The sequence below is a fragment of the Leptonotus elevatus genome, chromosome 19 (genome assembly GCF_054856555.1).
Source record: "Leptonotus elevatus isolate MCC_2025b chromosome 19, RoL_Lele_1.0, whole genome shotgun sequence".
In the NCBI taxonomy this organism is placed as follows: domain Eukaryota; kingdom Metazoa; phylum Chordata; class Actinopteri; order Syngnathiformes; family Syngnathidae; genus Leptonotus; species Leptonotus elevatus.
The window spans coordinates 702,289-727,144 of NC_141257.1; the positions used below are offsets into that span (position 1 = coordinate 702,289).

At 49.6% G+C, this 24,856-nt stretch overlaps 2 protein-coding genes across 8 annotated transcripts in view; both read left to right on the forward strand.

Annotated features, from left to right (window-relative positions):
• Positions 1 to 10,616, forward strand: part of LOC147157335 (dysbindin-like) — a 41,100-nt gene extending 30,484 nt beyond the window's left edge. For 5 of the 6 annotated variants that reach the window (XM_086062702.1, XM_086062706.1, XM_086062704.1 and 2 more), the window contains 3 exons: positions 6,877 to 7,074; positions 9,578 to 9,721; positions 9,899 to 10,616. In XM_086062702.1, coding sequence (XP_085918828.1) covers positions 6,877 to 7,074; positions 9,578 to 9,721; positions 9,899 to 10,128 — 572 coding nt within the window. In that variant the 3' untranslated portion in view covers positions 10,129 to 10,616. The remainder of the gene's footprint in view (positions 1 to 6,876; positions 7,075 to 9,577; positions 9,722 to 9,898) is intronic. The other variant, XM_086062705.1, reaches the window with a different exon arrangement.
• A 1,700-nt stretch (positions 10,617 to 12,316) lies between these two features.
• Positions 12,317 to 23,574, forward strand: LOC147157338 (protein MTSS 1-like). Of its 2 annotated transcripts, XM_086062831.1 has the most exons (15): positions 12,317 to 12,592; positions 14,942 to 15,003; positions 15,204 to 15,277; positions 18,895 to 18,979; positions 19,284 to 19,375; positions 19,463 to 19,537; positions 19,649 to 19,660; positions 19,727 to 19,884; positions 20,025 to 20,132; positions 20,213 to 20,310; positions 20,409 to 20,631; positions 20,795 to 20,992; positions 21,240 to 21,377; positions 21,443 to 21,611; positions 21,898 to 23,574. In XM_086062831.1, the coding sequence occupies exons 1-15, from the start codon at positions 12,524 to 12,526 to the stop codon at positions 22,479 to 22,481; spliced, it is 2,145 nt and encodes a 714-aa protein (XP_085918957.1). In that variant the 5' UTR covers positions 12,317 to 12,523; the 3' UTR covers positions 22,482 to 23,574. The 2 variants fall into 2 exon arrangements, with proteins under 2 accessions (XP_085918957.1, XP_085918956.1); XM_086062830.1 differs by lacking the exon at positions 20,795 to 20,992 and having other exon boundaries at positions 12,320 to 12,592.
• Positions 23,575 to 24,856: the final 1,282 nt, after the last annotated feature.

The window sequence follows — 24,856 nt, forward strand, 5'->3', positions numbered from 1 at the left end:
AGCAACACACGCACACAAAGTTGTGTGTTGAAAAGTGTGTGATTGATAACATGATGTGACTCATTTTGACTCATCATTCGCACGCACGCACGACAAAAGATGATAGTGGGAGCGAGGGGGGGGGGGGGTGGGGGTATGTAGGCTTGATGGAATGGCCCTTTTACGACTTCCATTATTACCAGCACTGCCCTCGCACCCCTCCCCCGTCTCTGTCTCCCACTCATCCTCCAGGCGTTCATCCCGCTTTCCCTCCCCTCCTCCCTCTGCCGTCCTCTTATTTATTTCCCACAATCCCCCGCTTGCTCTGGCCAGGGCCGAGGTGCGAGGATGTCCACGGTCACAACAGACGCGAGTCGTTCCTTTCCGGGCGACATCGTGGAGAAATTGGATGGCGGCAGGAATCGTAAACATTCGATTGTCGGCAGTTACAAAAATAACCTCGGTGAGCCTGAGCCACATGCTGCTTCATGAAGCCATCTCATAAATGAATGTAAACAGGAAGTAGGTTTGCTAGCGAGTGCTAAGCGACCAAAGCCGTGCTAACGACATGCAAAATGGATGACAATTGCCATTTGTTGTAAGCGTTAAAAATGATGCTAACAGCTAATATGCTAAACCGGTCAAATAGACTGAAGTCATGCCTTGAGATAAGAGTTTGTATGATTGTTTTGCTTTGCAAAAACTTGTGAGCGAGCGCGGTGTAACATATTCTTTATCCTCTGTGAAGAACAACGATTATTGCTGTGGCAAGCAGATGTGACGGTTTTACTCAGCTTTTTCTTTTTTTTCTTCCAAATTTCCATCCACTTCAGAGATATAAAATGGCCCAGCCAATTGGTTGCCCCCTACTTGAACCCGAGACTTGCACCACTTATAATAATAAATATTATTTTAAATTGAATAATAAAAGAATAATAGATGAGTAAAAATGGAACATGACCTCCTTTAACCACATGCTAATTAGCACGCGGGCTAACGCGGCTGCCTGTTATGTTCTGGTGCGGATGTTGGAAGTGCTAATGATGCTAAATGAAGTGGAAATGTTTGATAGAAGCCGAACCTATTTTTGGACCCTGCTCGGCTTGGAAGTCGTCACAGTCTTGTTTTGTCTTTAATACGTGACGCCGCTTCAAAGGAAGCGCGTGGCATGACGTGCGGCGAGCGCGACGCTCGGACGCGCCGGCGAGCGCCGCGCTGAGCTCTTTAACGAGAAGACGAGGACGGGCGTGAAATGAAAAGAATGGCGGCTTTTGCTTTTCAAGGCTTTGACTCGCTTCAACTTTGGCAGCAGCGATGACGTGCCGCCTCCATTGTCGGGATGGACGCCATTCGCGCCTTCGTTCAGGCATTTTTTCCCATCCAGGCTTTAAGCCCACCAGATATCGTTTGCCGTTCTCGCTTCCACTGCCGGACGTGACGGCCATTTGGAAGGACTTTTCCACAATCACACAATATCGCGTTTGGTGACAAAATAAGCGCATCAAAAGAACGAGTGGACTCTTGTCTGCATTCAGACAGTGAAAAAAAAACAATGTTTCTCGCTCTTGCCGAGCTTTGGTAGGTTTCACCCAAAAACATCATCAGAAAGTGGAGAAAAGCAAAAAAAAAAAATCCTGTCAAGCGCAAAAGTGACTTTTGATGCTCGTATGAAATTCAACATGAACAAAAACAAGACATTCAAGTGGCAAGTGATGGTTTCATCACAAACAACAAAGATGGCCGCCAGACCGTGTCAAGGTCCAGCAGTGACTGGAGAGGAGGATCTCAAAATCCGCACATTTATTGAGTAAAGAACAGAAAGCGCCGGAGCGGGCCAGGATACGAAAAGGAAAAAAGAAAAGAAAATGCGGCAAATAAGCGCTTCGGGACGATCAATAAAAACGCGAGTAGAGAAACGGCAGTTTTCAAACAAAGAAAAAGACAAAACCAAAGCACGGCAGCCCAAAAGGCAAAAGGTGCGACCAGGATGAGAATTGACAAAAGTGGAGAAAAGAAGACGCTTGTTGGAAGAATTTCACACGGTCCTGTCGGCTGTGGGTTCATATCTAGGCTTAATTGCACGTGTGCCGCAGGTGCAACCCCCTCAATCGCTCGCGCACTGAAAGGAAAAGAGAGCAACGCGACGACGGTACGAGTTTGAATGCGATCCATCGACAGTTAGTGGAATGCGGAGTTTTTGTTTTCGTGCCCGTCCGTCCGTCCGAATGTCTTCACGCGAAACCCAAACTCCATCAATCGACTTCCATCTATCGCTTAATCAGCCATTTTCCGTCCGTCCTTCTGTGCGTCCATCCCGCGTCAATCCGTCCTTTGGCTTATGTAACTGCCAGCAATTTCTTTTCTCCATCCATCGCATGTTCTTCCTTTCAGCACAAATTGCGTCCTCCCACTCGCCAAACAAGAACATTTTGCTTCACGTCCCGTCGCAGACGCTCTCCAAAAAGGCGCCGCTTCACGTGCCCGCCGCCCCTTGGCGGACGGATATCGCCGCCTCCCCCCGCGCACATCTCCTTTGCCACGCGTGTGTGCGTGGAGCACATTTGCGAAAGCCTCCTTACATAAGAGCAAACCGGGCCCCAGAGGCGCCGCTTGTTGGGAGCCAGCGAGGTCGCGCAGCGCGTCGTGGATACCGACGCGACATATTTGCACCCGGCGCAGCAAAAGCAGTCGCGGGGCAAGATTGTGACATCCCACTCAAACGTTTGAACCGCTTTCATCACTTTCATGAAATAAACATGGTGAAGGTCAGGAACAAACAAAACAATCGCTCTTTTGATGATGTCGGACTCGGAATGATTCGACATCATTATGAGCTCAAATAAGTCTGCAGGATTTTCAAAACGATTGCAGCAGTTGCATAATCGGCTTGTGATTGAATGTTGCGCAATCGTTGATGACATCATTCCGCCGAAACCTGGTTTTGGAAAAATGGCACTCATTTTGTCCGCATTTGTTTATGCAGAATATGGCCATGTCTAAATAGGAAAGTAGTACATTCGTGTCAAGGAATGTTAGGCTGGGTTGTTCGCAGGGTTTATTTTCTGAATGTAACCTGTTTTTTGGAAAGGTGAAGTTTGAAAGTGTTGGTGTTGCTTCGATTGCCAGGCTGAACTCGATGATGACGATTTTGTTTGACAAATTGGCAAGACGTTATTGTATCGATACAAATCATGGCAACCATCTCAGAGGGAGACGGTCGCGACGAGTGCACTTGATTGCATCAGCTGCTCGCTCGCACCGCGTGTCCTGCGAGGCGGCGAGAGGATTTCGTCTGCCGCCTCTCGTCCCAACCGGTTTTTTGTTTTTTTTCTGCGATTGTCAGGAGCCGCTTGCGAGCATCTCCAAGCGCGTCACGAGGACGGCGGACGAATATGCGGCGGCCGGACCAAAGAACGCCAGCTTGATTGCTTTTCTTATCTGCTTGCATCTCCCCTAAAGACGCGTTTGAGACTTGAGCTCATGTGACGTTCCCGCCTCGTGACATTTGAAGACGCCAGCGATGTCGCCGAATCAAAGTTCACGCGTTGGCCATTGAAATGACGCTTCAGACCACATTAGCGTGTTGCGTTCAACAACAGCAAACGAATGAAGGGAAAAAGGATGCAAAAATGAAAGCGACTTTGACAAGAACATATGGAAGATGTTGAACGTTCCGACGCTGGAGAGGCGACGGCAGCCATGTTTTTGTCGTCTTCCAGCGACGTTTCACTTCACGCTCTCGTTGGAAGTCTGCCGGCAACGTCTTGTGTGCGTCGGAGACAAAACAAGCCATAGTGCGTTTGTTCCTGGCAGCTGTTCAAGTGGGAGGGGGGGGGGGGGGGGGGCGTTTGAGCGCAAACCTCAGCACTTCCAAGCCAGCGGCTAAAAATAGCACACCAGACTTAACGGGAGGAAACGCGATGAAATACGAGCCCGCCGGCAGTAAACAAATGTCGCCGGGACAAGACGGCTTTGCTTGCGATCGTTGATTTCACCCAAATGAGAATCTGAGCTGCATCAAAACGTAAAAACCTCTCTGAGGATTTTTTGCTGTTCACAATGGCGGCATCTGCCTCGTCAACTGTTTGCCAGCGCCGAGAACAAATTGGCCGGCGACGCGCGTCCCCTGTGGCGGCGCTCGTCGCTGTTTGAAGGAGACGACGGAAGAAATCGTCTTTCTATTGTTAGTTTTCCCACTTGGGCGCTTTGCTCATGACACAAAACAATATTCAGACAGGATTGCGTCACTCTTACCGGTTGAACAATTCCATCGAGATCACGTCATGCGATTGGTCGCCGATCACTTTTTCCAAGACAAATGGACGCCTCCCTCAAATCAATGACAAACTTGTCTACGAATCCAAAGTGGAAAGCTCCAATTCAATCCAAACTTCTTGGCCTGAACTAACAACCTGACTGTGAAATCCTAGAAACCCGACCCCAACCTCACCCTAAACACAACTGGAACCCTCGTCTTCACTTGAACCCATGACCTCAATTCTAATGCAACCGCGACTATTGTGAAATCTGATTTTAGTTTGAAATGTTTTTATTGGTCTGCAGGGCTTCTTGCAACAATGTCCGCCTTTTGCTGACCAACATTCGCTCTCACTGTCAAACCCTTGACATCGTGCTAAAAACATTTGTCCCCCCCCCCCCCCCAAAGTTGTTATGCAAGGCCCGCCCTGAGTGTTGCGCAATAGCAAGATGGAGGAGTCCATTGATCACGATCGATTAACAATTTGCACGCGCTTTTAAGCATGTCAATTAAGACGGAAATAAAACAGCTGCGTAAAACGTCATCGTTTTTCACGAGAGGTTCGGGAATGTCGGCCATTGCCTGACAGGACTCCGACTTGTCTCCACTTTGAATCGCGTGTGAAGCTGCAGCGCAACGTTTGATGGTCGGACTTCTTCTCATCGTCTCCATGGCGACAGACGGCAGATGGGACGATTGTGTGCGCCAGGACAAGCGCGCACAGGAAGTGACAGATTGGAGGCACGCTGGCGTGTTTGTCATTTTGTTGATTTTGTTGATCCTGCTGCCATTCGGACGCAGGTGCGACTGGCACAAATACATCCAAGAACATCTTTTTTTAGATTCATCTTAGGTCTGCTGAACGCCCAAAATAAACATTCAAAAACATGCGCACTGGCACGGCTTTTCAGTAATGTCAGTGAACCACAAAAACATGGTGCGATTGTCAAGGCAGAAGCGGATTAATTACCCTTGCAATGCAACACTGCGCAAGATCAAGTGTCACTTTTGTTTGCTTAAAAATAAAAACAATAACAATTCAAATCAACCCAACGCACGTGAGGGTGAGCTCGAAAGCCATAACGGGCTCATCAAAGACCCCACCGAAGAAGAAGAAACCAACTTTGAAATAACAACAAAATATACCAGCATGCGATGTCAACAAACAAAACGCAATTAGCTTCTCTTTGACATCAAAGCTTCCTTAAGTTTCATTTTATATTTCAATAGAGACATAGAATTGCTTAATACGTGCGAATTTCTACTCCATAATTGCGATCTTAATGAAAAGTGACCTCCGGATGTGTGATCAGTACAAATCGTTTGAAGCATTTCAGCAACAGAGACACTCCTTCATTTTGCATCACTGGAATCCAACCGGTTCCCGCCATTGACATTGATTTCATATTGCGTGTCGCTCTTCGTAAAGCTTTCAATCGGCGTGCCTAGCTTTTTTCCTTGACAATCGCACCACGTCTTTGCGGTTCAATCCAAGACAGAAGCTGCACGGCAGATCAAATCCCTCACTTGAAGCCTGTCGCTCCTCCGGGCAGCGTCGGCACTACTATGAGTTCGCGGGTTCAACGCTGTGCATGCTTGAAACCAGGCACGGCACCTGATCTCCTTCGGCTCCCTGGGAGCCTTCTCGCTTCTTTCACACAGCCCGCGTGCGTGTGCGTGCGTGTGTGGTCTAGTTCATCGGAAGGATAAAAAAAATAAAGCACATTTGTGATGAGCTTCTTATCATTTGGGCTTGACGAGCGCACCTGCCACAAAATGGAGGCTTTCTAATCCCTCTTGGCACTTTCTTCTTCATCCTCCTCCTCATCGTCAGCTCAGCCACATCCCGCCCGCCCGCCGCGTCTTCTCGCTGCTCCGGGGGGCTTCTATCTTTAGCCTTTGCTCATATTTCGCCTTCGGGGGGGCTTCTTGATGGCGCTCGCACACAAAACAAAGACACGAAAGGGAGCAAGTGCACTTTGCGACCACTAGGATGAAACGACAAGCACGGCAAGATATGACCTCAGGTCCAAATTTGTTGCCGAACCGCTTGAAAAACGATCCAGTCCGTTCGTTGCTTTGCAGTCATTTGTTGTTGTTGTTGTTTTTTTTAGGTGTGAATGTCTTCTGCCTGAAGACTTTTTTTTGGTGTCATTTCAAAAGCTGACTCATAACAAACAAATGTTGAGTCATGGCAGGAAAAACGAATTCAGATGAATAATAGAAATGCATTGAATTGAAAAAATAATACATAAATAAATGTAATAAACTGTCACCAAAATTGGAATAAACAACTAAATTGTGGGTTACGTCCAAAAAGATGAAAAGTTTGAATTGAACGAGACAAACAAGATGTAAAATAAATCTTTTTTTTTTTTTAATTGACAACAAACTGGACAAAAGAAAAGAGAAAAAGAAACAGCTTGAGTGACATCTTGGAAAAAATACAAAGAAAAATGCATTGTTGAAGATCAAACCAAAATGAAGCCATTAAAAAATGAATGACAAAATCTTGTTGAATCACATTTTGGGAAATTGAAATGTAAAAAAACAAAACATCACAAGCTGCTTTTCCAGCGAGAACGATCACAAATGCAACATTGTGGTTGGTTCCCGACAAACGTTCGTTTTGCTTTCAGTGGAGGTGGATTGCGACCACGCGGCGAAGGCGTCTGGCGGCGAGTCGTCTTCCTCCTCCTCCTCCTCCTCCTCCTCCTCCGTCGGCGTCGGCGGGCAGCTGAAGCTGAAGGACAGACACAAGCTGCTGGAGGAAGCCTTCCAGCAGGACGTGGAGCAGTACCTGTCCAGCGGATACCTGCAGATCGCCGAGAGGAGAGGTGAGGTCACCTTTGCGTTTCACACGCCACCGTGGAGTGGGCGGACTCCATTTTGGGCCGCAAGTCAAATCTCCTTCTTTCTTGGCCGGCACTTCTTCCTCTTCACACTTTTGATACTGGCCTGACTTTCGATAGTCGTCCAATATTTCATGAAATCAGATCAATAACATTCATTTGTACGAGCCTGGAGATATTTTTTTTTTTGTCATTGCACGCCATGACGAAGCAACGAAAGTTGTGAATGTCCCCGATATGTCCAAGTGTCTTTAACTCTTTGACTGCCATAAACGTTATAAAACGTTTAGCATAAACCTAGGGAAGGGCGCCGAGGACGTTAAAAGACGTCCCCTATGTTTTTTTTTTTTTTTTTCAAAAACGGGTGCAGGAAAGCCTTGGGCAGCTGTGCTGAAAGAATCAGGCTGATCTGATTAGTCAAAGACTCGTTTTGGCCCCTAGAGGGCAGCGATGACTCTCTTTGCACAAGGTTGGATGGGCCGCCCACCGTGGGCGTCAGTAGAAGACGTGAGGCGGAGCTAGAGTGTTGAGGAGACAATGGCTGATCCAAGCCACAATGGCTTGACCAAGCAACCGGTTACAAGCAGCTCAGCTTGAGCATTTTTTTCAAAGACGGAAAGCATCAATCAATACTAAAAAGCGCATTGATGTCAACGATGATGATGACAACGAGCTCTACGCCAAAGTTGGAAGCTTTGGCGTTATGAACACGTAGTAAGCCTCACGGCTAAGCGCGGCTAGCGCGGCTAGCGCGGCTAGCGCTGCTAAGGCCGGAAAACGCGCACAATAGCCGGCCGGGTACTTCTACACAATCGGACATTCGATCGGGCGATGGAGAGTTGGCATCGACCAATGCAGATTGATTATGATGATGAAGATGACTGCGAGCTCTACGCCAAAGTTGGAAGCTTTGGCGTGACTGTTATGAACAAGTAGTAAGCCTCATCGGCAAAGCGCGGCTAGCGCGGCTAGCGCTGCTAAGGCCGGAAAACGCGGAGCTGCACAAGCGGACATTCGATCGGACAATGAAGAGTACCCCGAGTCCAATGCATATTCATCGGAGGAGCGGGTACAGTCTGATCACGGAGAAGACACTGTTTCTGGACTACGATGCCACCATGAATGGAGTGGATAAAATGGATCTCCTACCACCCGGTATAGCAACTGAAGGACACGGGGAAGCGAGACGTAACGAAACCGTAACGTAACCGTAGCATGATCCTGATATTAGACTTGACACACACTGCAGTATATACTTGCTATTCCCCGGAAAAAAACGGCCTGCAAGAAAGTGGCACACGCGAAGAGGCAATCTGTTGTGCAAATGCTGTTACGTCTCTTTGCACGCAGGAGAGTGTTACAAAAAGAAAAACTGTCGTTGAAACATCCACATATTTGTAAATAGCACCACAGTTGCACACATTTGTAAATAGTTTGCCAAATTGTTGTCAAATTGTTACACTGTTGAATGTAAATAAACGTATTTTGCTATCAAAAAACACTTTTTCATTCTTGGTGGTAGTGTTTTATAGAAGTAAAGCACTATTTAGGTGTTTGTGGCATCATTCATGGACAAAAAGAAGTGTCAAATTCACTAGAATGCATGAAATAATATCGTTTCACTAAAAGCTTGATTTCTCCGTATTTTGGTCCAACACGGGCGAAATTGGGTCAAACTAACCATTTTCTATTGTTGATTACTAAAGAACGGAATAAGGTAGAAACAAACTCTTTTTTTCTGATGAAAGATGAAAGTCCAATCTTTCATTTGGTAGTACGTGTGTTTCCATAGTCCAAACAGAACATTTTCTGTGGACCTTGAAAATCAGTCAAAATGCTTAAATCGGCTGGCACTGGCGGCATCCCTTTTCTGAAAACGTCTGGCAGTCAAAGAGTTAAAAGGACAAGAATGGAGTTAGTCCACTGGAGTCGTGTCTCCTGTCAGGCAGGGAAAAAAAACATCACGCTCACAATGGTTTTCTTCTTCTTCTTCTTCTTCTTTCTTGTTGTGCTGTCCCTCCTGCTCCGCCCTCCTGCTCCGCCCTCCTGCTCCGCCCTCCTGGCTTCCTCGAGGTACGCTAGCCAATGACGTCTTCTCTCGCCGTCTCTTCTGCTTGCTCGTGTGTGTGTGGAAATCCTCGCTTGAGTTCAAATCTTGCATTGAAAACCCTAACCCTCGTTTAAAACCCTCATTTCAAAGTCGAACCAAACGTTCTAACTCCAGTTTCATTTAAAACCCTACTTTTTAAAACGAGGGAGCGTTTCCAACTCAAATGTGAAGTTACAGCCCTCGTTTAAAACCCTACTTTGAACTCCTTTGCAACCCTAATTTCAAATATTTGCAACATTGCCTTTTGCATTCATTGTGGCGCTCGTGTTGCCAAAAGTTCATCCGGCTTTGCTTTGCGTTGTCGCCCCCTGCTGGACCAAAGTGTAATGACACCCGCTTCCTGCCTCCTCCTTGTTGGATGACGTTGGTTGTTGTCAGGGCCAATAGGCAGCATGTCGTCCATGGAGGTCAACGTGGACATGCTGGAGCAGATGGACCTGGTGGACATGTCGGACCACGAGGCGCTCGACGTCTTCCTGCACTCGGGCGGAGAGGACAACAGCGCCGCCTCGCCCGTTGCAGGTGTGCCGCCGAAAGAACTTGCAAACGTCACAAGGTTCAAGTCAACGACTTGAAACCCAAAATCACGTACTTGCAAATCAAACTTTGTTGAGATCTTTCATACATTCAAATGGAACTCAATGAAAAGATCCTTTCATTCATTTGATCCTTTGAAAATGTAGTGCAATGTGGTTGCAGGTCCCGAGTCTTTGAGCGCGGAGATCAGCCTTGCGGTTCCCACTCAGGCCGAGCTGCGTCACAAACTGTCGTCGAGCCCCCGCCGCGGCGAGCACCGCCAGGACGGGGAGGAAGAGGAGGACGAGCAAGAGGAGGAAGGGGCCAGGAGGACCGTGAGGAGGAGGAGGAGGAAGAGGGCGCCCCCGCTGGTGCTGACGCCTGACCACCAAGGTGGGACCCCCCAGGTTTGAGAGGGGGAGGGGGGGGGGGCTGTTCTCCAACTGCCACATGACGTCTGCAGCAAATTCCAATAACTCTGATTAGCACAACATCTGCGCTCAGGTCCACATGTTGTGGTATGATTTGGATTCCCGAGAACATCACAGCGACGACCGGAACACATGAAACGGAAAACACTTGCGATTCTTTTGCCATTTTTTCTCGAGCTATTTCAGCATCTGCGTCGTCCGAGCAAAATGTGACGACCGCCATGGAAAGAAGAAATGGACTTTTGTCATTTTGCTTTTTCTTCATCTTGCGCGTTGCCCTTTGTGGGGTTCGGTGTGTCAACCCGAGCCATAGCAAATCTTTATCGTGTATCCCAAAAGTTGGGACTTTGATTGTGTGTGCGCGTGCGTGCTAATCCCTGCCGAAGAGCTGATTTGAGTGTAAATATTGATGATGTCGTCCGTGTATGTTGTGATTCTGATGCCAAGAGTGAATTAAAAGCTCACCTGAGGACGTTGTGTTGTCATTGTGGTGCGTTTGAGGACACTCGCTTTCATTCCAATTTGATGATGCCCGGACATGCGCTGCACTTGCGGCCACAAATTCCCACACTTGAACACTTGAGGCGGCACGCCAGGCGGCAAAGTGGCGACAAGCCGTACGCCGGCAAATTCTGCAGCGCGACCTTCGGTGGCGCCGGCGAAGTAACGAGAGAAGGCGCACGGGCCGCAAGACGTGCGTCTGCTCCGTTTGTGGCAGAAGCTGCACTCAAAAGAGCAACTTGAATACGCACATGAAGACACGCAGCCAGCCGGCGGAGGTTGGCACCGCCGCACTTCTTCGCCTTCACCAAAGCTTTTCATTCCATTGATTCGTGTATTCGTTCAGGTAATCCCTTGACACTCATTATTTTTGGGTCTGGATTGTAGTGTTTTTAAAAAAAAAAAAACTTTTATTCATCTTTTGTTTTAATACCATACATGTTTGAACTCCTAAATGTGTGTTGTAATGAATGATGTTCCAAAATGGGGTCCACAACCTGCCACCATTTTGTACCATTTGGTAGACAGACGGACGGACGCCTTGATGATTTCCTTCCGGAGGATTCCGGATTGCGCCTCTGGAATGAGCCCCACAGTGGGGCAATACGCCCCACAGTGGGGCAATACGCAGCACCAGCAACCCTCAACACCGCAAACCCACCGGCAATTTCCTTCGGAAGTGGAATGTGTCTGCCTCTCCTTTTTCATGTGAACGGCTGCCGTACTTTCTGATCAAATAGTTTAAGTGTGCACACCGTCCGCCAGGTGGCGCTGTTGTCTAGCGTTTCATCAACGTTTTAGTTTAATTCATTAAAAGGACAATGTGCAGTAACATTAAAAAGATGGCTGCACCTGGCTATGGTTTCCATTTGTAGTTCCACAACAACTGCACTACACTTTTCATATTATACTGCATATAACCTACTCCATATAGTACTTCAAAGTGTCATCTGGGGAATGTCGTACATCTAAAATGTATAATGAAGTATTATAAATCAAACTACATCGTGTGTTTTTCTTAGCGTACAATGAAGAATGTGCAATCTGTTGGTTATCGTGTACTTTATTGTGAGTGTCGCTGACGGGTGACGTCATCGGGTGGCGCCTACGTCCAAGCGCCTTCCCTGAGTTCTCGCCAGTTGCGATTGTCAACCCAACCGACGTGGAAGGAAAAGGACGTTGCTTGGAAGCTCCTTTGAGTTTTCCTGTCGACTCTACTCATTTGTCTTTTTTTGTAGCTTTGAGTGAGTGAGGTGCGGTTGCTTTCACGGCTCATCCTGCCACCGTGTGACGTTCTGCCGAGCGAATTCTTGAGCTTTTGTCGAGAATCCCCACTGGCGTGGATGACACTTTTTGCTTCGTCGATTCTCTCAACTGCACTGAGCTGAAACGCTGCAGTGTGTTCACTGTACAGTCAATTGAGGTGTCTGCCCCTCCGACCATTAAAACCCCCCCAAAAGCCTTCATTTGTAGGCGTGGCCTGAGTGACGCGCGCTCACGTCTTCTCAGGCTGGCGCGTGCCCGCGGTTCTCTCACCTTGTGGAAAAAGAAGATGACGAAGACGGCGGCGGTCCTCCCCGCTCGCTCCCCCAGCGCGTGCCTCCTCCCCCTCCCCCTCCCCCTCCCCCTCCCCCTCCCCCTCCCCCTCCCCCTCCCCCTCCCCCTCCCCCTCCTACCCGCGGGGACACCGCCTCCACCCCCGCTGGGCGCACACTAGACGCCGCCCGCCGCCTCTGGAGCTCCGTCAGCCGGGGAGAGAAAGACGGAAAGACACCCCCTTCTTTCAGTGCGTGCACGCGCTTGGACTCGTCTGCCTTAGATTTGTCTTCTTGTTATTTATTTAATTTTTTTAAAATCATTGATCGATTGATCGAAGATGGAGAGCATGGAGAGGGAGTGCAGCGCGCTCGGGGGTCTTTTCCAGAACGTCATAGCGGACTTGAAGGTAACTCGTTGATCATTATTACCATCGTTGGAATAATCACCGTAATCACGTGGCGCGCGAGTGACGTCATAGGCGTCAAGTGTGAGGAATTTGCCACACCCTCCTGCTGCTCAAGTGGAAATGAAAATCTTTCATTGGAAATATGCAGGTGCAAATGCTCATTCCAAACTCATAAGGGATTTTTTTCTCTCTCCAACTTCACCATGCATGAATCTCTATATAGAGAGTGATGGTGGTAATAATAATAATAATAATAATAATAATGATTTGGACGTGGCTTTTCTGCAGTTGCCTTAAATATGTCCAAATGTTTTTCAAAGCTTTTTCTCCATCACAGCAAGAATGCGACTGATTGATTTTTGTTGAGCTTTTCTGCCCGGATACTGACCGGCGACCAGTCCATTGTTTGTCCGTATAGTGCGTTGACATGGACTGGCAAGCGGTCCACGTTCATGCTTTGCAGACTTCGTGACCGGCGACCGCTCAACTGTTTGACTGCGTTGGATTTTTTTGTTGTGCAATTCATGTACATTTTCGTTGGGCTACTATATTGATATTTTAATAGAAGTTCTATTCAAATATCAGTTATTTTGTTAGTTCGATTATAGAACTAACTAAATAACATTATTATTATTATTATTATTAGCAAACGGTACTTCATTTATATAGCGCAGCATCAGGCGCAACTGCGGGTTCAGTATCTCGCTCAAGGATATTTCAACGTGGTCACAATGGCGTGGGATCGAACCCACAACCCCTGGGTTGGGAGACGACCACTGAGCCACGCCACCCCCGTAGTAGCAGCAGCAGCAGTATAGGAATACAATTAGGGATGAGAGTATCGCTACTCGCAACTGCGGCCGATACTGGTATCCTGTGGCGGTTTTACAATCAGGAACTAAAAATTAGAAGAAAGAAAAACATTTTTTTATTTCATGCATGCTAATTGGGATATATAAGACTTTCTTGAGAATTATCTGTCATTTTTGGCGTTGAGGGGGAGTCTTATGTATCAAAGAACTAGTCGTATCGGGACTTGATATCGGTGATTACTCAAGAATTGAGTATTCGTGCTGGTATTGGTCTGAATAAAAGTGCAATCAAACATTTTCACTTCTTCTTATTATTATTTTTATGCCTGAGAGAACACAAGGCCGCCAACCGGATGAGCCCTGTGTCTTTTTTGAGGCCCTGTCTCCTGGTCGCCATGGAAACACCGATGGGTTGACACGTGTTGCTCCATCCCAAGCGCTCCGCTTCTGCATCCCCAATTTTCCGCCATCTTTCATCCCTCACATTGAATGTGAGCGACAACAAAAGCCGAAAACGGCAGCAGCCGCGGTTTCCTCCGGGTCCTTCAGTTCGGGCCGCTGCTGTTGCCACGGCGACAATTGATGTCCTGGCTGGCTGATGGATGTGACGGCGGGCGGCCCTGCCCTCCTCCACCCAAATGCGGGCGCGCACGCCAACAAAGGCAAGCGTGCGTATTAATCACGTTCAGGAGGAGGGCAGCTGTAAAGATGGCGGCGCTGGCATGAAAGCTTTAACAACAAACGGGAGGGGAAAAAAATCATTGGAGGTTGAAAAATGGCCCCCAACCCTGCACATCGTTTCCTCTTGCCGCTCTGCAGTGTTGCCATGGCGACGACCGGCCATGCAGCTCCTCACAGCTGGAGGGGAGGAGGAGTGACGAGGGGAAAAAAAGATGTCAGATGACGTGAAGTTGAGCTTGAAAAGCTTGAAAAGCTTGAAAAGCTTGAAACCAAACCATCCTGAAATCAATCAATCAATCAAGCAATCAATCAATCAATTAGACCAGAATGAATCTTATTAAGACATGCAAGGAGACGATTTTTGTCCAGATTTAAACAGAATCGTTGCGCTTTCCCCGCTTTAGGATCGATTCAGTCAACCCTCTGAATCACTTCCCCTGCTGGCCAGTGGGGGGCGCTTTACATCTGATCTGCATTTTATGAATGGAGGCCACACTCGGAACAAAAACATTTTAAAATCCAAGCAAATCGGGAGCTTTTCAAAAAATGACCCAACCCTTGTTTTAACCCCAAAAATCATCAAATGTTCACTTTAGGGATGAGCGGGGTGGTGGGGGGGAATGGGGGGGGGTATGCCTCCTTGCCAGTAGTTGGCACTAGACTGTGGAAGTTGGACACTGGCAAATTATCATACGCGACAAAATTGGTCACTGTGTTGATAGAAATTAGATGCAAGTTGAACTGAATTGCTTGAATCGGGATTCTTCATCTAATAAACACTGGTAAGAAAAATATTTTTTGCAAACCCACTCGTCATCATCGTCGTCATCTTCTTCTTCTTGTGTTTGTTGTGCAGGGCAGTTATCCCGTGTGGGAAGATTTTGTCAGCAAGGCCAGCAAACTTCAGTCCCAGCTCAGGTAACGTTCGCCATCTTGGAGCTCTGTGGGGGCGGGGACTCGAGTCACATGACCGCACTGGAGTCAGACTTTGAACTTTGCCGGGTTTCTACGGTTAAATATTGTGACTGACGAGAAGAACGAGAAAAAAAAAGTCCCAAAAAGCAAAGTTGGATGATTGAAATGTAACCAAAGCGTGCGTGTGTGCGTGTGCGTGTCAGGACGACGGTGGTGGCGGTGGCGGCCTTCCTGGACGCCTTCCAGAAGGTGGCCGACATGGCGACCAGCAGTCGAGGTAGGATTGCGGGTCGTACCTGCGCCATCCAAAACGCTTACTAGCAAATTTCTCACTTTTGCTCCATAAAATGACTTTCAGTTTTTCCCAAACGTCGATTTTCTTCGCAGTTTGTTGGATCTTTTTGGGGAACTTTGTGCCGTTATTAGTTATGGATTTGTTTGGCGCCCTCTTGTGGCATGATGGTGTGGAGGAAATATGTGGACGCGAGTTCAAACATGTCTTTCAGGCACAATTTGTGCTTTGCTGCCATCTTGTGGCAGCTTGCTGGCAAGAAACGATGTCGATGTGAGCTGGGGAGTTTTATTTAGACAAAAGTAGTGCTTAGTTATCATTTGCAACATCTTGCTTGCAAAGAATTACGTTAGAAATTAGTTGAGGAGTTTCATTTAGACCAAAGTAGTGCTTTGGTCCTATATGGCGGCATCGGGGTGGCAAAGAAATTGGGTCGAGGAGTTTTTATTCCAGCTTTGCAACCATCCTGTGACGTCTTGGGGCAAAGAACTATGTTGAGGAGTTTTATTTGGACAAAGGTAGTGCTTTGATGCCATTTTACAACAGCTTGATGGCAAAGTACGATGTGAAAGTGGGTTGAGGAGTTTCATGTTGAACAAAAGTAGTGCTTTGATGTCCTATTGCAACATCTTGGTGGAAGTGAATGGATGAGTTACATTTAGACAAAAGTAGTGATTTTCCGCACTGTGGCATTTTGATGGCAAATCATTTTGTGGAAGTGGGTTGAGGAGTTTCATTTGGACCAAAGTAGTGATTTGCCACCATCTTGGTGACCCATCTTTTCTTTGTTAATACGTGCCGTGTGATTGTCTAGCGACCCGTGCGTTTCTTGTCAAGTCAGGTTCAGAACCCGTCTGGACACGAGGCATCAAATACAGAAGGATGGATTTGAACGCGTCCAGTAGGAAAAAAAAAACGCAATCCAAAGCGAGAGGATGTCAGAGTGGACAAACGTTCCAAAAGTTCCTCTCACAGGCAGCAAGTGGGTCAAACGTTTCCCTCGCTCAGCCACAAACGCTATTTTTGCATCCACAGCTTCGGTTACACGACGCTAGAAATACTTGCAAGGTCCGTCCGTCCGTCCGTCCGTCCGTCCTCCCGTCCGTCCGTCCGCCCGTCCGTCCGTCCGTCCGTCCGTCATCGGCAGCTGACCTCCACTTGTCAATGCTGATCCGGAAATAAACATGAAAAGCGCGCACGTGGCCCCGCAGGCTCGTTCGCTTCTCATTAGGAACGGTCGCAGCCGCCTGGAGATGATAGGTCGCTGCTCCGGCAACCGCAGCAGCCGTAATAAGAGCTGGCAGATGATTCACCGGCGCTCGCCTTAAACAAATCCAAAACTCGTTCGACATCGCGCGCGTTACATGCGTGGATCTCGTTTGAGTCCAGATGTTCTTTTTCGGCGCCACTGACGCGCATCAGAAAATGGACGGATGTAGTCCCGATGCTGATACCAAGTACAGATACCACGAGCAGTCTTCAGATTTAAAAAATGTTCCCTGACAATTCCATGAAAAGAATGTCCATTTTCTATTCGTCTAATTTCTTGCTCCTGATCGCCACAAGAGGGCGGTACAGTGTCTGATACCGGTATCAGACACTGTCGTGACTTACGATACCTATAAATTAGTCTGGGTATCGACTTAATACCGATACCGGTTGTAGGTACTCGCCCATCCGTAGCATTTTTCTATCCTTCTCATTTCTAGTCTCTCGTTCCTGATCGTATCGGCCAGCGTCGCCAGCACCGATACCTCGAACTAAGGCCGGGTATTGACTCAAAACCGATACCAGTGCTACAGTATGGCTGGATTGGTACACATGAGCAGAGGATTGACATGCGCCTCAAATGAAGATGATGCGTTTGTGTGGCGAGTCGTTTTCTCCTCCTCTGAAAATGGCCGCCAGCTGCTCCGTCAAAGCAGACGCGAGTGGAACATCCGCACACGCTCGTTTGAAAAATGCCGAGCCAGCGCACGCGCGCGCACGCACACGCACGTGCGCACACTCAAGGCATGCCAACGGCACCCGTGCAGCTCGACTGTAATCTCAAATTTGATTGAAGTGAATTTTGTAGTTGTTGAACTTTGACCCGGGCTAACGTTCCAAAAGTGCCCTGATAATTAATTATAGCTCATGATTAACAATTTCCAATGCGAATATGTCAACATTTTTAATTGTCTGTTGATTAAAAAAAAAAAAAAAATCATTGTGCCAATTTGACGTGTGCTATGTTTGAATTGCAAATATCAAAGTGAGCCGTTTAAGTTTTCCGTTAATGAGACGTTTTGTAGCAAAAAGCGCATATTTCTACTTTTTCACTCTTAAAACGGGTCAATTTGACCCGAAACTGCTTCTTATGAAGTGAACTGTTGTCGTTGCTCATATGTGAAAAAGAAGCATTTCTTGCAGTGTGTTGATGTGAAGTTTGATAACAAAAAACACCAAAAAGATATGCCGGGTCACTTTGACCCGATATTTCTTTAATATTCCAAAAGCTTTCAGAGAAACATTCGACTTGCAGTTTTCATTGCAAAAATGTTGAAATGAAGCCTCGTTTTCTAAACGTGACGATAAATTGTTCTCGAGCTTGAAAGTGGCTCATTTTGACCCGACGTAGAACAGAAAGAAGCGTTAATCCTCTTTTTGGGCACAAAGTGGATCAACTGATGAAGATGATGTGAATTCAAGTCCGGCGAGGATTTGATTTGCCGTCGGAGGGACGCGTTTGCGTGTTTGGCAGAAGGAAGAAAGAAAAAACCCGATTGGAAGCAAGCGAGAGTTCCTGGAGCGATTGAGGGAAAACGAAGAAGAGGGAAAAGGAGGGGGGGGGAAGAAGGGGGAAAGGGGGGTGGGAGGTGTCAGTGGTGCAATGCAGCAGCAACATGGCCGCACCCTGACACCAGCGCTCGCTCCAAAAATAATCATGGCAGCTTTTCAGTTCAGCAAATGGACATTTTTCTCCACTTTGACACTTTGAGTTTGTTTTCGCCTCGTCTCGTCTCGAACCACGAATTGTGGATCACAGCTGTCGCGTTGATTGACAGCTGTTTGCTTGTTTGTGCTGTTCTCGCGGTCTTTCACTTGATTGTTGACGTGATGCAGGCGGGTTTTGGACTAGCACCCGGAGCGAGGCCTTATGAGGAAAAGAAAAAAAAAAGTTCCTTTGCAATGAAATGGACTTGAAGTGGAATCTTCACCTTAAAGGCAGAAAATAATTCATATGAAAACGCTGGCGAGAAATGAACGCGTTCAAGTTCGCTGGCTTTCATGGGCGGCAATGCAAGATGGCTGCCGCGAGCCTCACTCCTGCCAGACGAGCCGCAGGTCCACGGCTGGGCTCCAAATACTTCCTGCTTTCATTCTTCTTCTTTCACATTTACTGTCACAAAAAAAAAGAGTGTGCTGCCATCTAGTGGTCGCAAGTAGACTTGCATGGCAGAACAAAATAGTTATAAACCGCAGAAAAATCCACAAAATATATATATAAATTTTACTGTTTAATAAAGAGAATTGGGAAATGTGCATAATGAGCGCACTGGCAAGGAGCTGCGCGAGTCGCACGCTGGCTCACATCATGATGCTGGAAATGTTGTTGCCAGGGGCGACGAGGGACATTGGCTCCGCCCTCACCAGGATGTGCATGAGGCACCGCAGCATCGAGGCCAAACTCCGACAGTTCTCCACGTACGTGCGCGGGCGTGTGTGTGTGTGTGTGTGTGTGTGTGTGTGTGTGTGTGTGTGTGTGTGTGTGTGTGTGTGTGTGTGTGTGTGTGTGTGTGTGTGTGTGTGTGTGTGTGTGTGTGTGTGTGTGTGTGTGTGTGTGTGTGTGTTTTGAACAGGTGTTGCCTCCCTCCCTCCCTTCTCACATCTGCATGGCAACCGCTCCACCTCCATTTTCCTCCTCCATCTTGTGGTGCACGGATGAACGCTTAGCGTACTTGTTTGTATTCTTTCATTGAACATATGGTGCGTGTGCGTGTGCGTGCAGGTTGTTTGTGGATTGCCTGATCAACCCCCTCCAGGAGCAGATGGAGGAATGGAAGAGAGTCGCCAACACTCTGGACAAGGACCACGCCAAAGGTACGCGCGCACACACTTCTTTTTGAGTCTATTTCCTTCATCTGGCGTGCGTGCGTGCGCGCGCGCGTGCGTGCGTGTTTGTAACAGAGTACAAGAAAGCCCGTCATGAGATCAAGAAGCGCTCGTCAGACACGCTGAAGCTGCAGAAGAAAGCCAAGAAAGGTCAGATCAAACATGCGACCAATCACAATTGTCTTTCCATGAGTGACATTTTGCTCCCGACACCCCCCCCCCCCTCGCACCCCCCCACGCCGATTGCGTTTGGATCTTCAGCTGATGTCTATGGTACGAAACCCGTCTCATGGCCACTTGTGACTGCTCCATTGTTGGTCACGCGGTTTGTGTGTCCAGGCCGCGGGGACCTGCAGCCGCAGTTGGACAACGCCAAACAGGAAGTGAGCGACAAGTACTTCCTGCTGGAGGAGGCCGAGAAGCAGGCAGTCAGGAGGGCCCTGGTGGAGGAGAGGAGTCGCTTCTGCTGCCTGGTCGCCATGATCAGGCCCGTCGTGGTCCGTCACGCACACGCACGCACACACGCTTGGCTTTGTATCATCGTGGGGACATCTCATGACTTGATGGTTTTCCTAGCCCCGCCCCCTACGTGTGTATTGTGCGTGTTGTTTACATTTGTGTGTGTGCGCGGGGTCAGGAGGAGGAGATGTCGATGCTCGGCGAGATCGGTCACCTCCAGACGCTGACGGACGACCTGAAGATGTTGACGATGGACCCTCACAAGTTGCCCCCCGCCAGCGAACAAGCACGTCCTCTCTTCTTCACTTCTTCCTCCTCCTCCTCTTCCTCGTCCTCCTTCTTCATCTTCCTCTTCCTCCCTCCCAGGTGATCGTGGACCTGAAGGCGTCCGAGTGCTCCTGGTCCTATCAGACTCCGCCCTCATCTCCGAGCACCACCGTGTCCAGGAAGTCCAGCATGTGCAGGTTGCTTATGTTGGCAAGCGCACATCTGGGCTGTGTGGCCTCCGCTGCCCCCTAGTGGGCATAGCTGACAACAGCCGTTTGTTTCTCCCCACCTGCAGCAGCCTGAACAGCGTGAACAGCAGCGACTCCCGCTCGAGCGGCTCGCACTGCCACTCGCCCACCTCGCACTTCCGCTTCCGCACCTCGTCCTCGTCCTCGTCGGCGCTGCCGCAGCAGACGCCGGCCCGCCTCTCCTCCGTGTCCTCCCACGACTCGGGCTTCATCTCGCAGGACGCCTCCCAGTCCAAGTCGCCGTCCCCCATGCCTCCGGACCCCTCGCAGGTGAATGTGGGCGGCACCCTCGCGTGACCACCGATGGGAATCGGTCCCAATTGAACGATTCCGATTCGGCGGTCGATACTCATGGATCGGGCCGACCGTCGTGTTCGTCGCACATCCCCGCCTGCTCATCGACATCACATTCCGTTCTTGTTTTCACCTTCAGCTGTCCAACGCTTTTCCGCATGGCGCTGCCCCCTGGCTGTATGACGCGTTACAGCAAGGCCCCCACCTCCACTCGTCGTACCCCCCCTCCTCATGCCCCTCCTCATCCCCGCCGTCCTCTCCGTCTCTCCCTCCCGTCTGGTCTTCTCGAATGGCCGCCGTCCCGCCACGTTGCCCCGCCATGATCTCGTCCTGGAAGGTCCTTCTGTCCTCCGCTCGCGCCTCGCGGCCGTCTCGTTGTCTTCAGTGTTTGTGTGTAAAGCCATCCAGGTCATTGTAATCGCTCTTGGTCTCATCTGGACTGGGATCTTGTGGACTCCGAATTGACTCGGACGCTGACTTTTGTGACCTTGGACTCCATTACAGCTCTGACTTCCTTGTTTTTAGCTTAGCAACATGCTAACAGCTCAAGGCCAGGCATTAACAATTGCGCGTTACCTTGCCAGGACTGGGCCAAGCCGGGCCTGTATGATCAGCCCATGTTCAACGTCCTGAGGAGGGCCAAGGAGCGCAGGGAGACGGTTGAGCCGCCAGGGGAGGAGCTACAAGGGGTCAAAGGAAGCTCGTCTGTGACAACGTCCAAGGTTTGTCATTCAAATGAGCGGCGTCAACCTTGAATTCTTCCAACTCGTCTTGTGTTTCCGTGCAGGAGGACCGAGAAGCCCACGTGGAGCTGGCTAAGGCGCTGGCCCGCAGTCTCCACTTGGACTTCCATGGCTCCTGCAGGGACTCGCTGCAAGGCTCCAGTGGCTACAGCAGTCAAACCAACACACCTTGCTGCTCTGAGGACGCTGGCCCCACGCAAGGAGGTCACCCCGGTGGGTTCAGGTTCAGGTTCGGGTTCAGGTTCGGGTTCAGGTTCAGGACTACTAGTGTGGCGTGGTCCTCAAGCGCCGGTCCTGCATGTTTTGGAGGTTCCCCTCCTCCAACACACCTGATTCAATTGTCATCCCATCAGCAAGAGCCTAATCACGATCATGATCATTTGAATCAGGTGTGTTGGAGGAGGGAAACCTCTCAAACATGCTGCCCTCGTGGATTAAGGGTGATGGTTGGACCCGATCTGTATGAAATCTAAACTCAAAATATGTCTGCCTTCTTCAGACTACTTCTCCACGGGAGCGGACCACGAAGGCGAGCAGCAGAATTCCGACGTGGACAAGTCGCCTGGCGTCCCGCGTCCCGGCGACCTCTCTCATCATTCCTGCCGCCGAATGTTCCAGTCCAAGCGCCCCGCGTCGTCCTGCGTGCCCCCCGGCCCGTCGTCGGTGGTCCCGCCGGGGGTGGCCACCATTCGCCGGACGCCGTCCTCCAAGCCCAACCTGCGACGCCCGTCGGGGGGCCTCGCCTTGGGCCCCATCCCCATCAAGCCCCCCATGGTTCCGGTCAAGACGCCCACTGTCCCGGACCACCCCGGCTTCCCCAGGGGGAGGACGCCCGAGGACGGGCGCGCCTCGCGGACCCCGATGAGCCCCCCAAGCACGCCCCTCTCACCAGGGAGCAGCGGAACCTTTTCGCCTCACACGGATCTGGGTCGGGGGTCCGAGTCGGAACGGCGTCCGCTGCCGGAGCTGCTGGAGGAGACGGAACTCGGGGACGGCGTGGACGACTTCCTGGTGGCCATCCGGCGCGGCGTCAAGCTGAAGAGGACACCCACGAATGACCGATCGGCCCCCAGGATCCACTGAGGGGGACTTTTTCTGATTTTGCAACCAACGCAAACGTTCTCCAATGCTGCTTCACTTTCCCCACAAGAAAACGGACAAAAAACTGAAGTGTTTTGCCCTTTAACAGCCGACAGACTTTCCCGGAGGACTTTTTGTTCAGGATGTGCCAAACGTGTGACTCCGTGGCGACCAATCACTCTACGGATGTCTTTTCTTTTGCACGCTCGAAGTGCCAAAATCTGCTCCAGTCTCTCTTTTCTTTTTTTTTTTGCTTCTGCTGAAGACAAACGTGAAGACACGACGCTGGAGTTTGCCTCCGGACTCAGTGTTTGGCACGTTGTTGCTCTTTTGACCTCCATGTTGCCAATTATTTCTCGATGTCCATGTTACATCTCGCTCCCGATACGATTGGAAACTCGATAACCGACGAATGTTGGGTTTCAACCGTTTCTTTTAAGAGAGGCGAACAAGTCAGGTGGATTTTAATATTTATTATTTTTTTACACCGACGTGTTGTGGATACATTGAAGTGTGTGTAAATATATACAATAGGCTAAAGTGTGTTATCAGAGACACGATTTGATGAGGAAGAATGAAGACAACCGGCGGATGTCACGTCCGCTCTGTACTCTGTAAGCTAATCAATAAGTGAGTCGTTGAGCGTCATCAGTCGGCCAGTGAAATCTTCTTCTCCGCCTTCTTGTACATGTCAATATATTCACAGCCAGTCGAAACTCAAGTGCTGCAAACATAGAATGTCAAAGGTCAGAGAGCTTGTGAGTGTCTGATCGTTTACGTGTGTTCGCCACTTTTCGGGATTCTCGCTCGCTGCCGCCAAGTCGACGCCACGTCGTGTTCGTTTCCGTGTTTTGCGATGCAGCCTGTTGGGAATCGTTTCCCGGCCGCCGTCACCCTTCCTCGGCTGGCTTGACCTTTGACTGGGATTCCGCGCGACGGCCCTTTGGCGGCGGCCTGTATGACCCGCGGACTCGGTGCGCGGCGTGGCTGATGCGCCGAGCAGATGAAGCTGAATGTGACCGGCACGGAAAAGTGGCGCACGCTCGCGATCATGGCGGCCTTGCAGAGTTCAATAAAAAAAAGTTTTTTAAAACAACGACATTCGTTTTGTGCGTGATTGCTGCTTGATTCTTGCACTCATGTCGATTGTCGGTCGTCCACAGAAGTTTCGTCTTTAATCCCAAAATGTTGTCGTTCCGCGCAGCCGGTCGGCAAGATGGCTCCTTAGCAGCCACTTTTTTTGCAAGAAGATGCCTGAACGTTGTTGTAATGACTTGAGGAGTTTCATGTCAAGAGTTTGGCTTTCATGCAGACAAAAGTAGTGCTTTGCCACCATCCTGGGGCATATATGGCAATGCTAAACCATTTTGGAAGGGTGTCCAATGTTTGCAGGGGAACGCCATAATGGCGTCAACCTCCTCGTCTGTTTCCAGTCGGACCAACCAGCGATCTTCTCTGTCCAAAATCCTTACGTGATTGGAAGAAACGCCCTTTCCTCTTTCCGAGGTGCAAATGGACCACCGATTCCCGGGCCCCAGGAGGGGATGCCCTCCTAACGGACCAAAAGGTAGAATCCGCAGGCCAGCAGCAGCCCGACGGCCAAGACCAGGGCGGGATCGTTGATGTTGTTGCAGGCCAGGCAGAGCCGCGTCCACGCCGGCGAGGGCTCCACCAGCCGGTCCACCTTCTCGGAGATGGCGCGCATCCGCGCGCAGATGTCGCGCAGGCTTTGGCGCAGCTCGTCCAGATCCATCTGGGTCTGCCGCTTGACCTCCAGGAGCATCTGGTAGAGCGTTATGTTGACCTGCTGGCTGTTCCTCGTTACCTCGAACATCTCGCGGCGGAAGGCCTCGATGTCCGCCGGGCAGGCTTCCATCCTCCCGAGGACGCGTTATGGGCGCTTGTGGCGGGAGGGGGGGGGGGGCGGCGGGGGCGCAGGGGGTCGCCTCGGCTCTCAAAATCCTCCGTTCGACAGCGCCACAAAGGATGGCTCGCCTCTCATGCATCATGTGACCAAAGACCAATCAGGTGATGAAGAACTGTATGATGTCATATGAAGGAACACACTGAGCGGTCGTTTCTGTAGAACTTGGCCCTATTTGGCTCGTGGGGAGATGCAGTTTTTTCTCAGATGACTTTGTGGTACTACACCCCGACCCGGAATGGTCGCCAGCCGGTCAGCGATTGGGATTTGAATGTTAACGCAAGTGAGGCGAGCAAACCACGTCGTCGCTGACTGTTCATCTAATTCAGACCAGCAATTTTCCATCCTGCTTGTCATGGCGTTGACGCCTGACCTGGAGTGAGAGGTCGGTAAGGTTGCACGCTGCTATTAGGTGAAGTGAATCACTGTTTGATTTATTTTATTACTAACAATG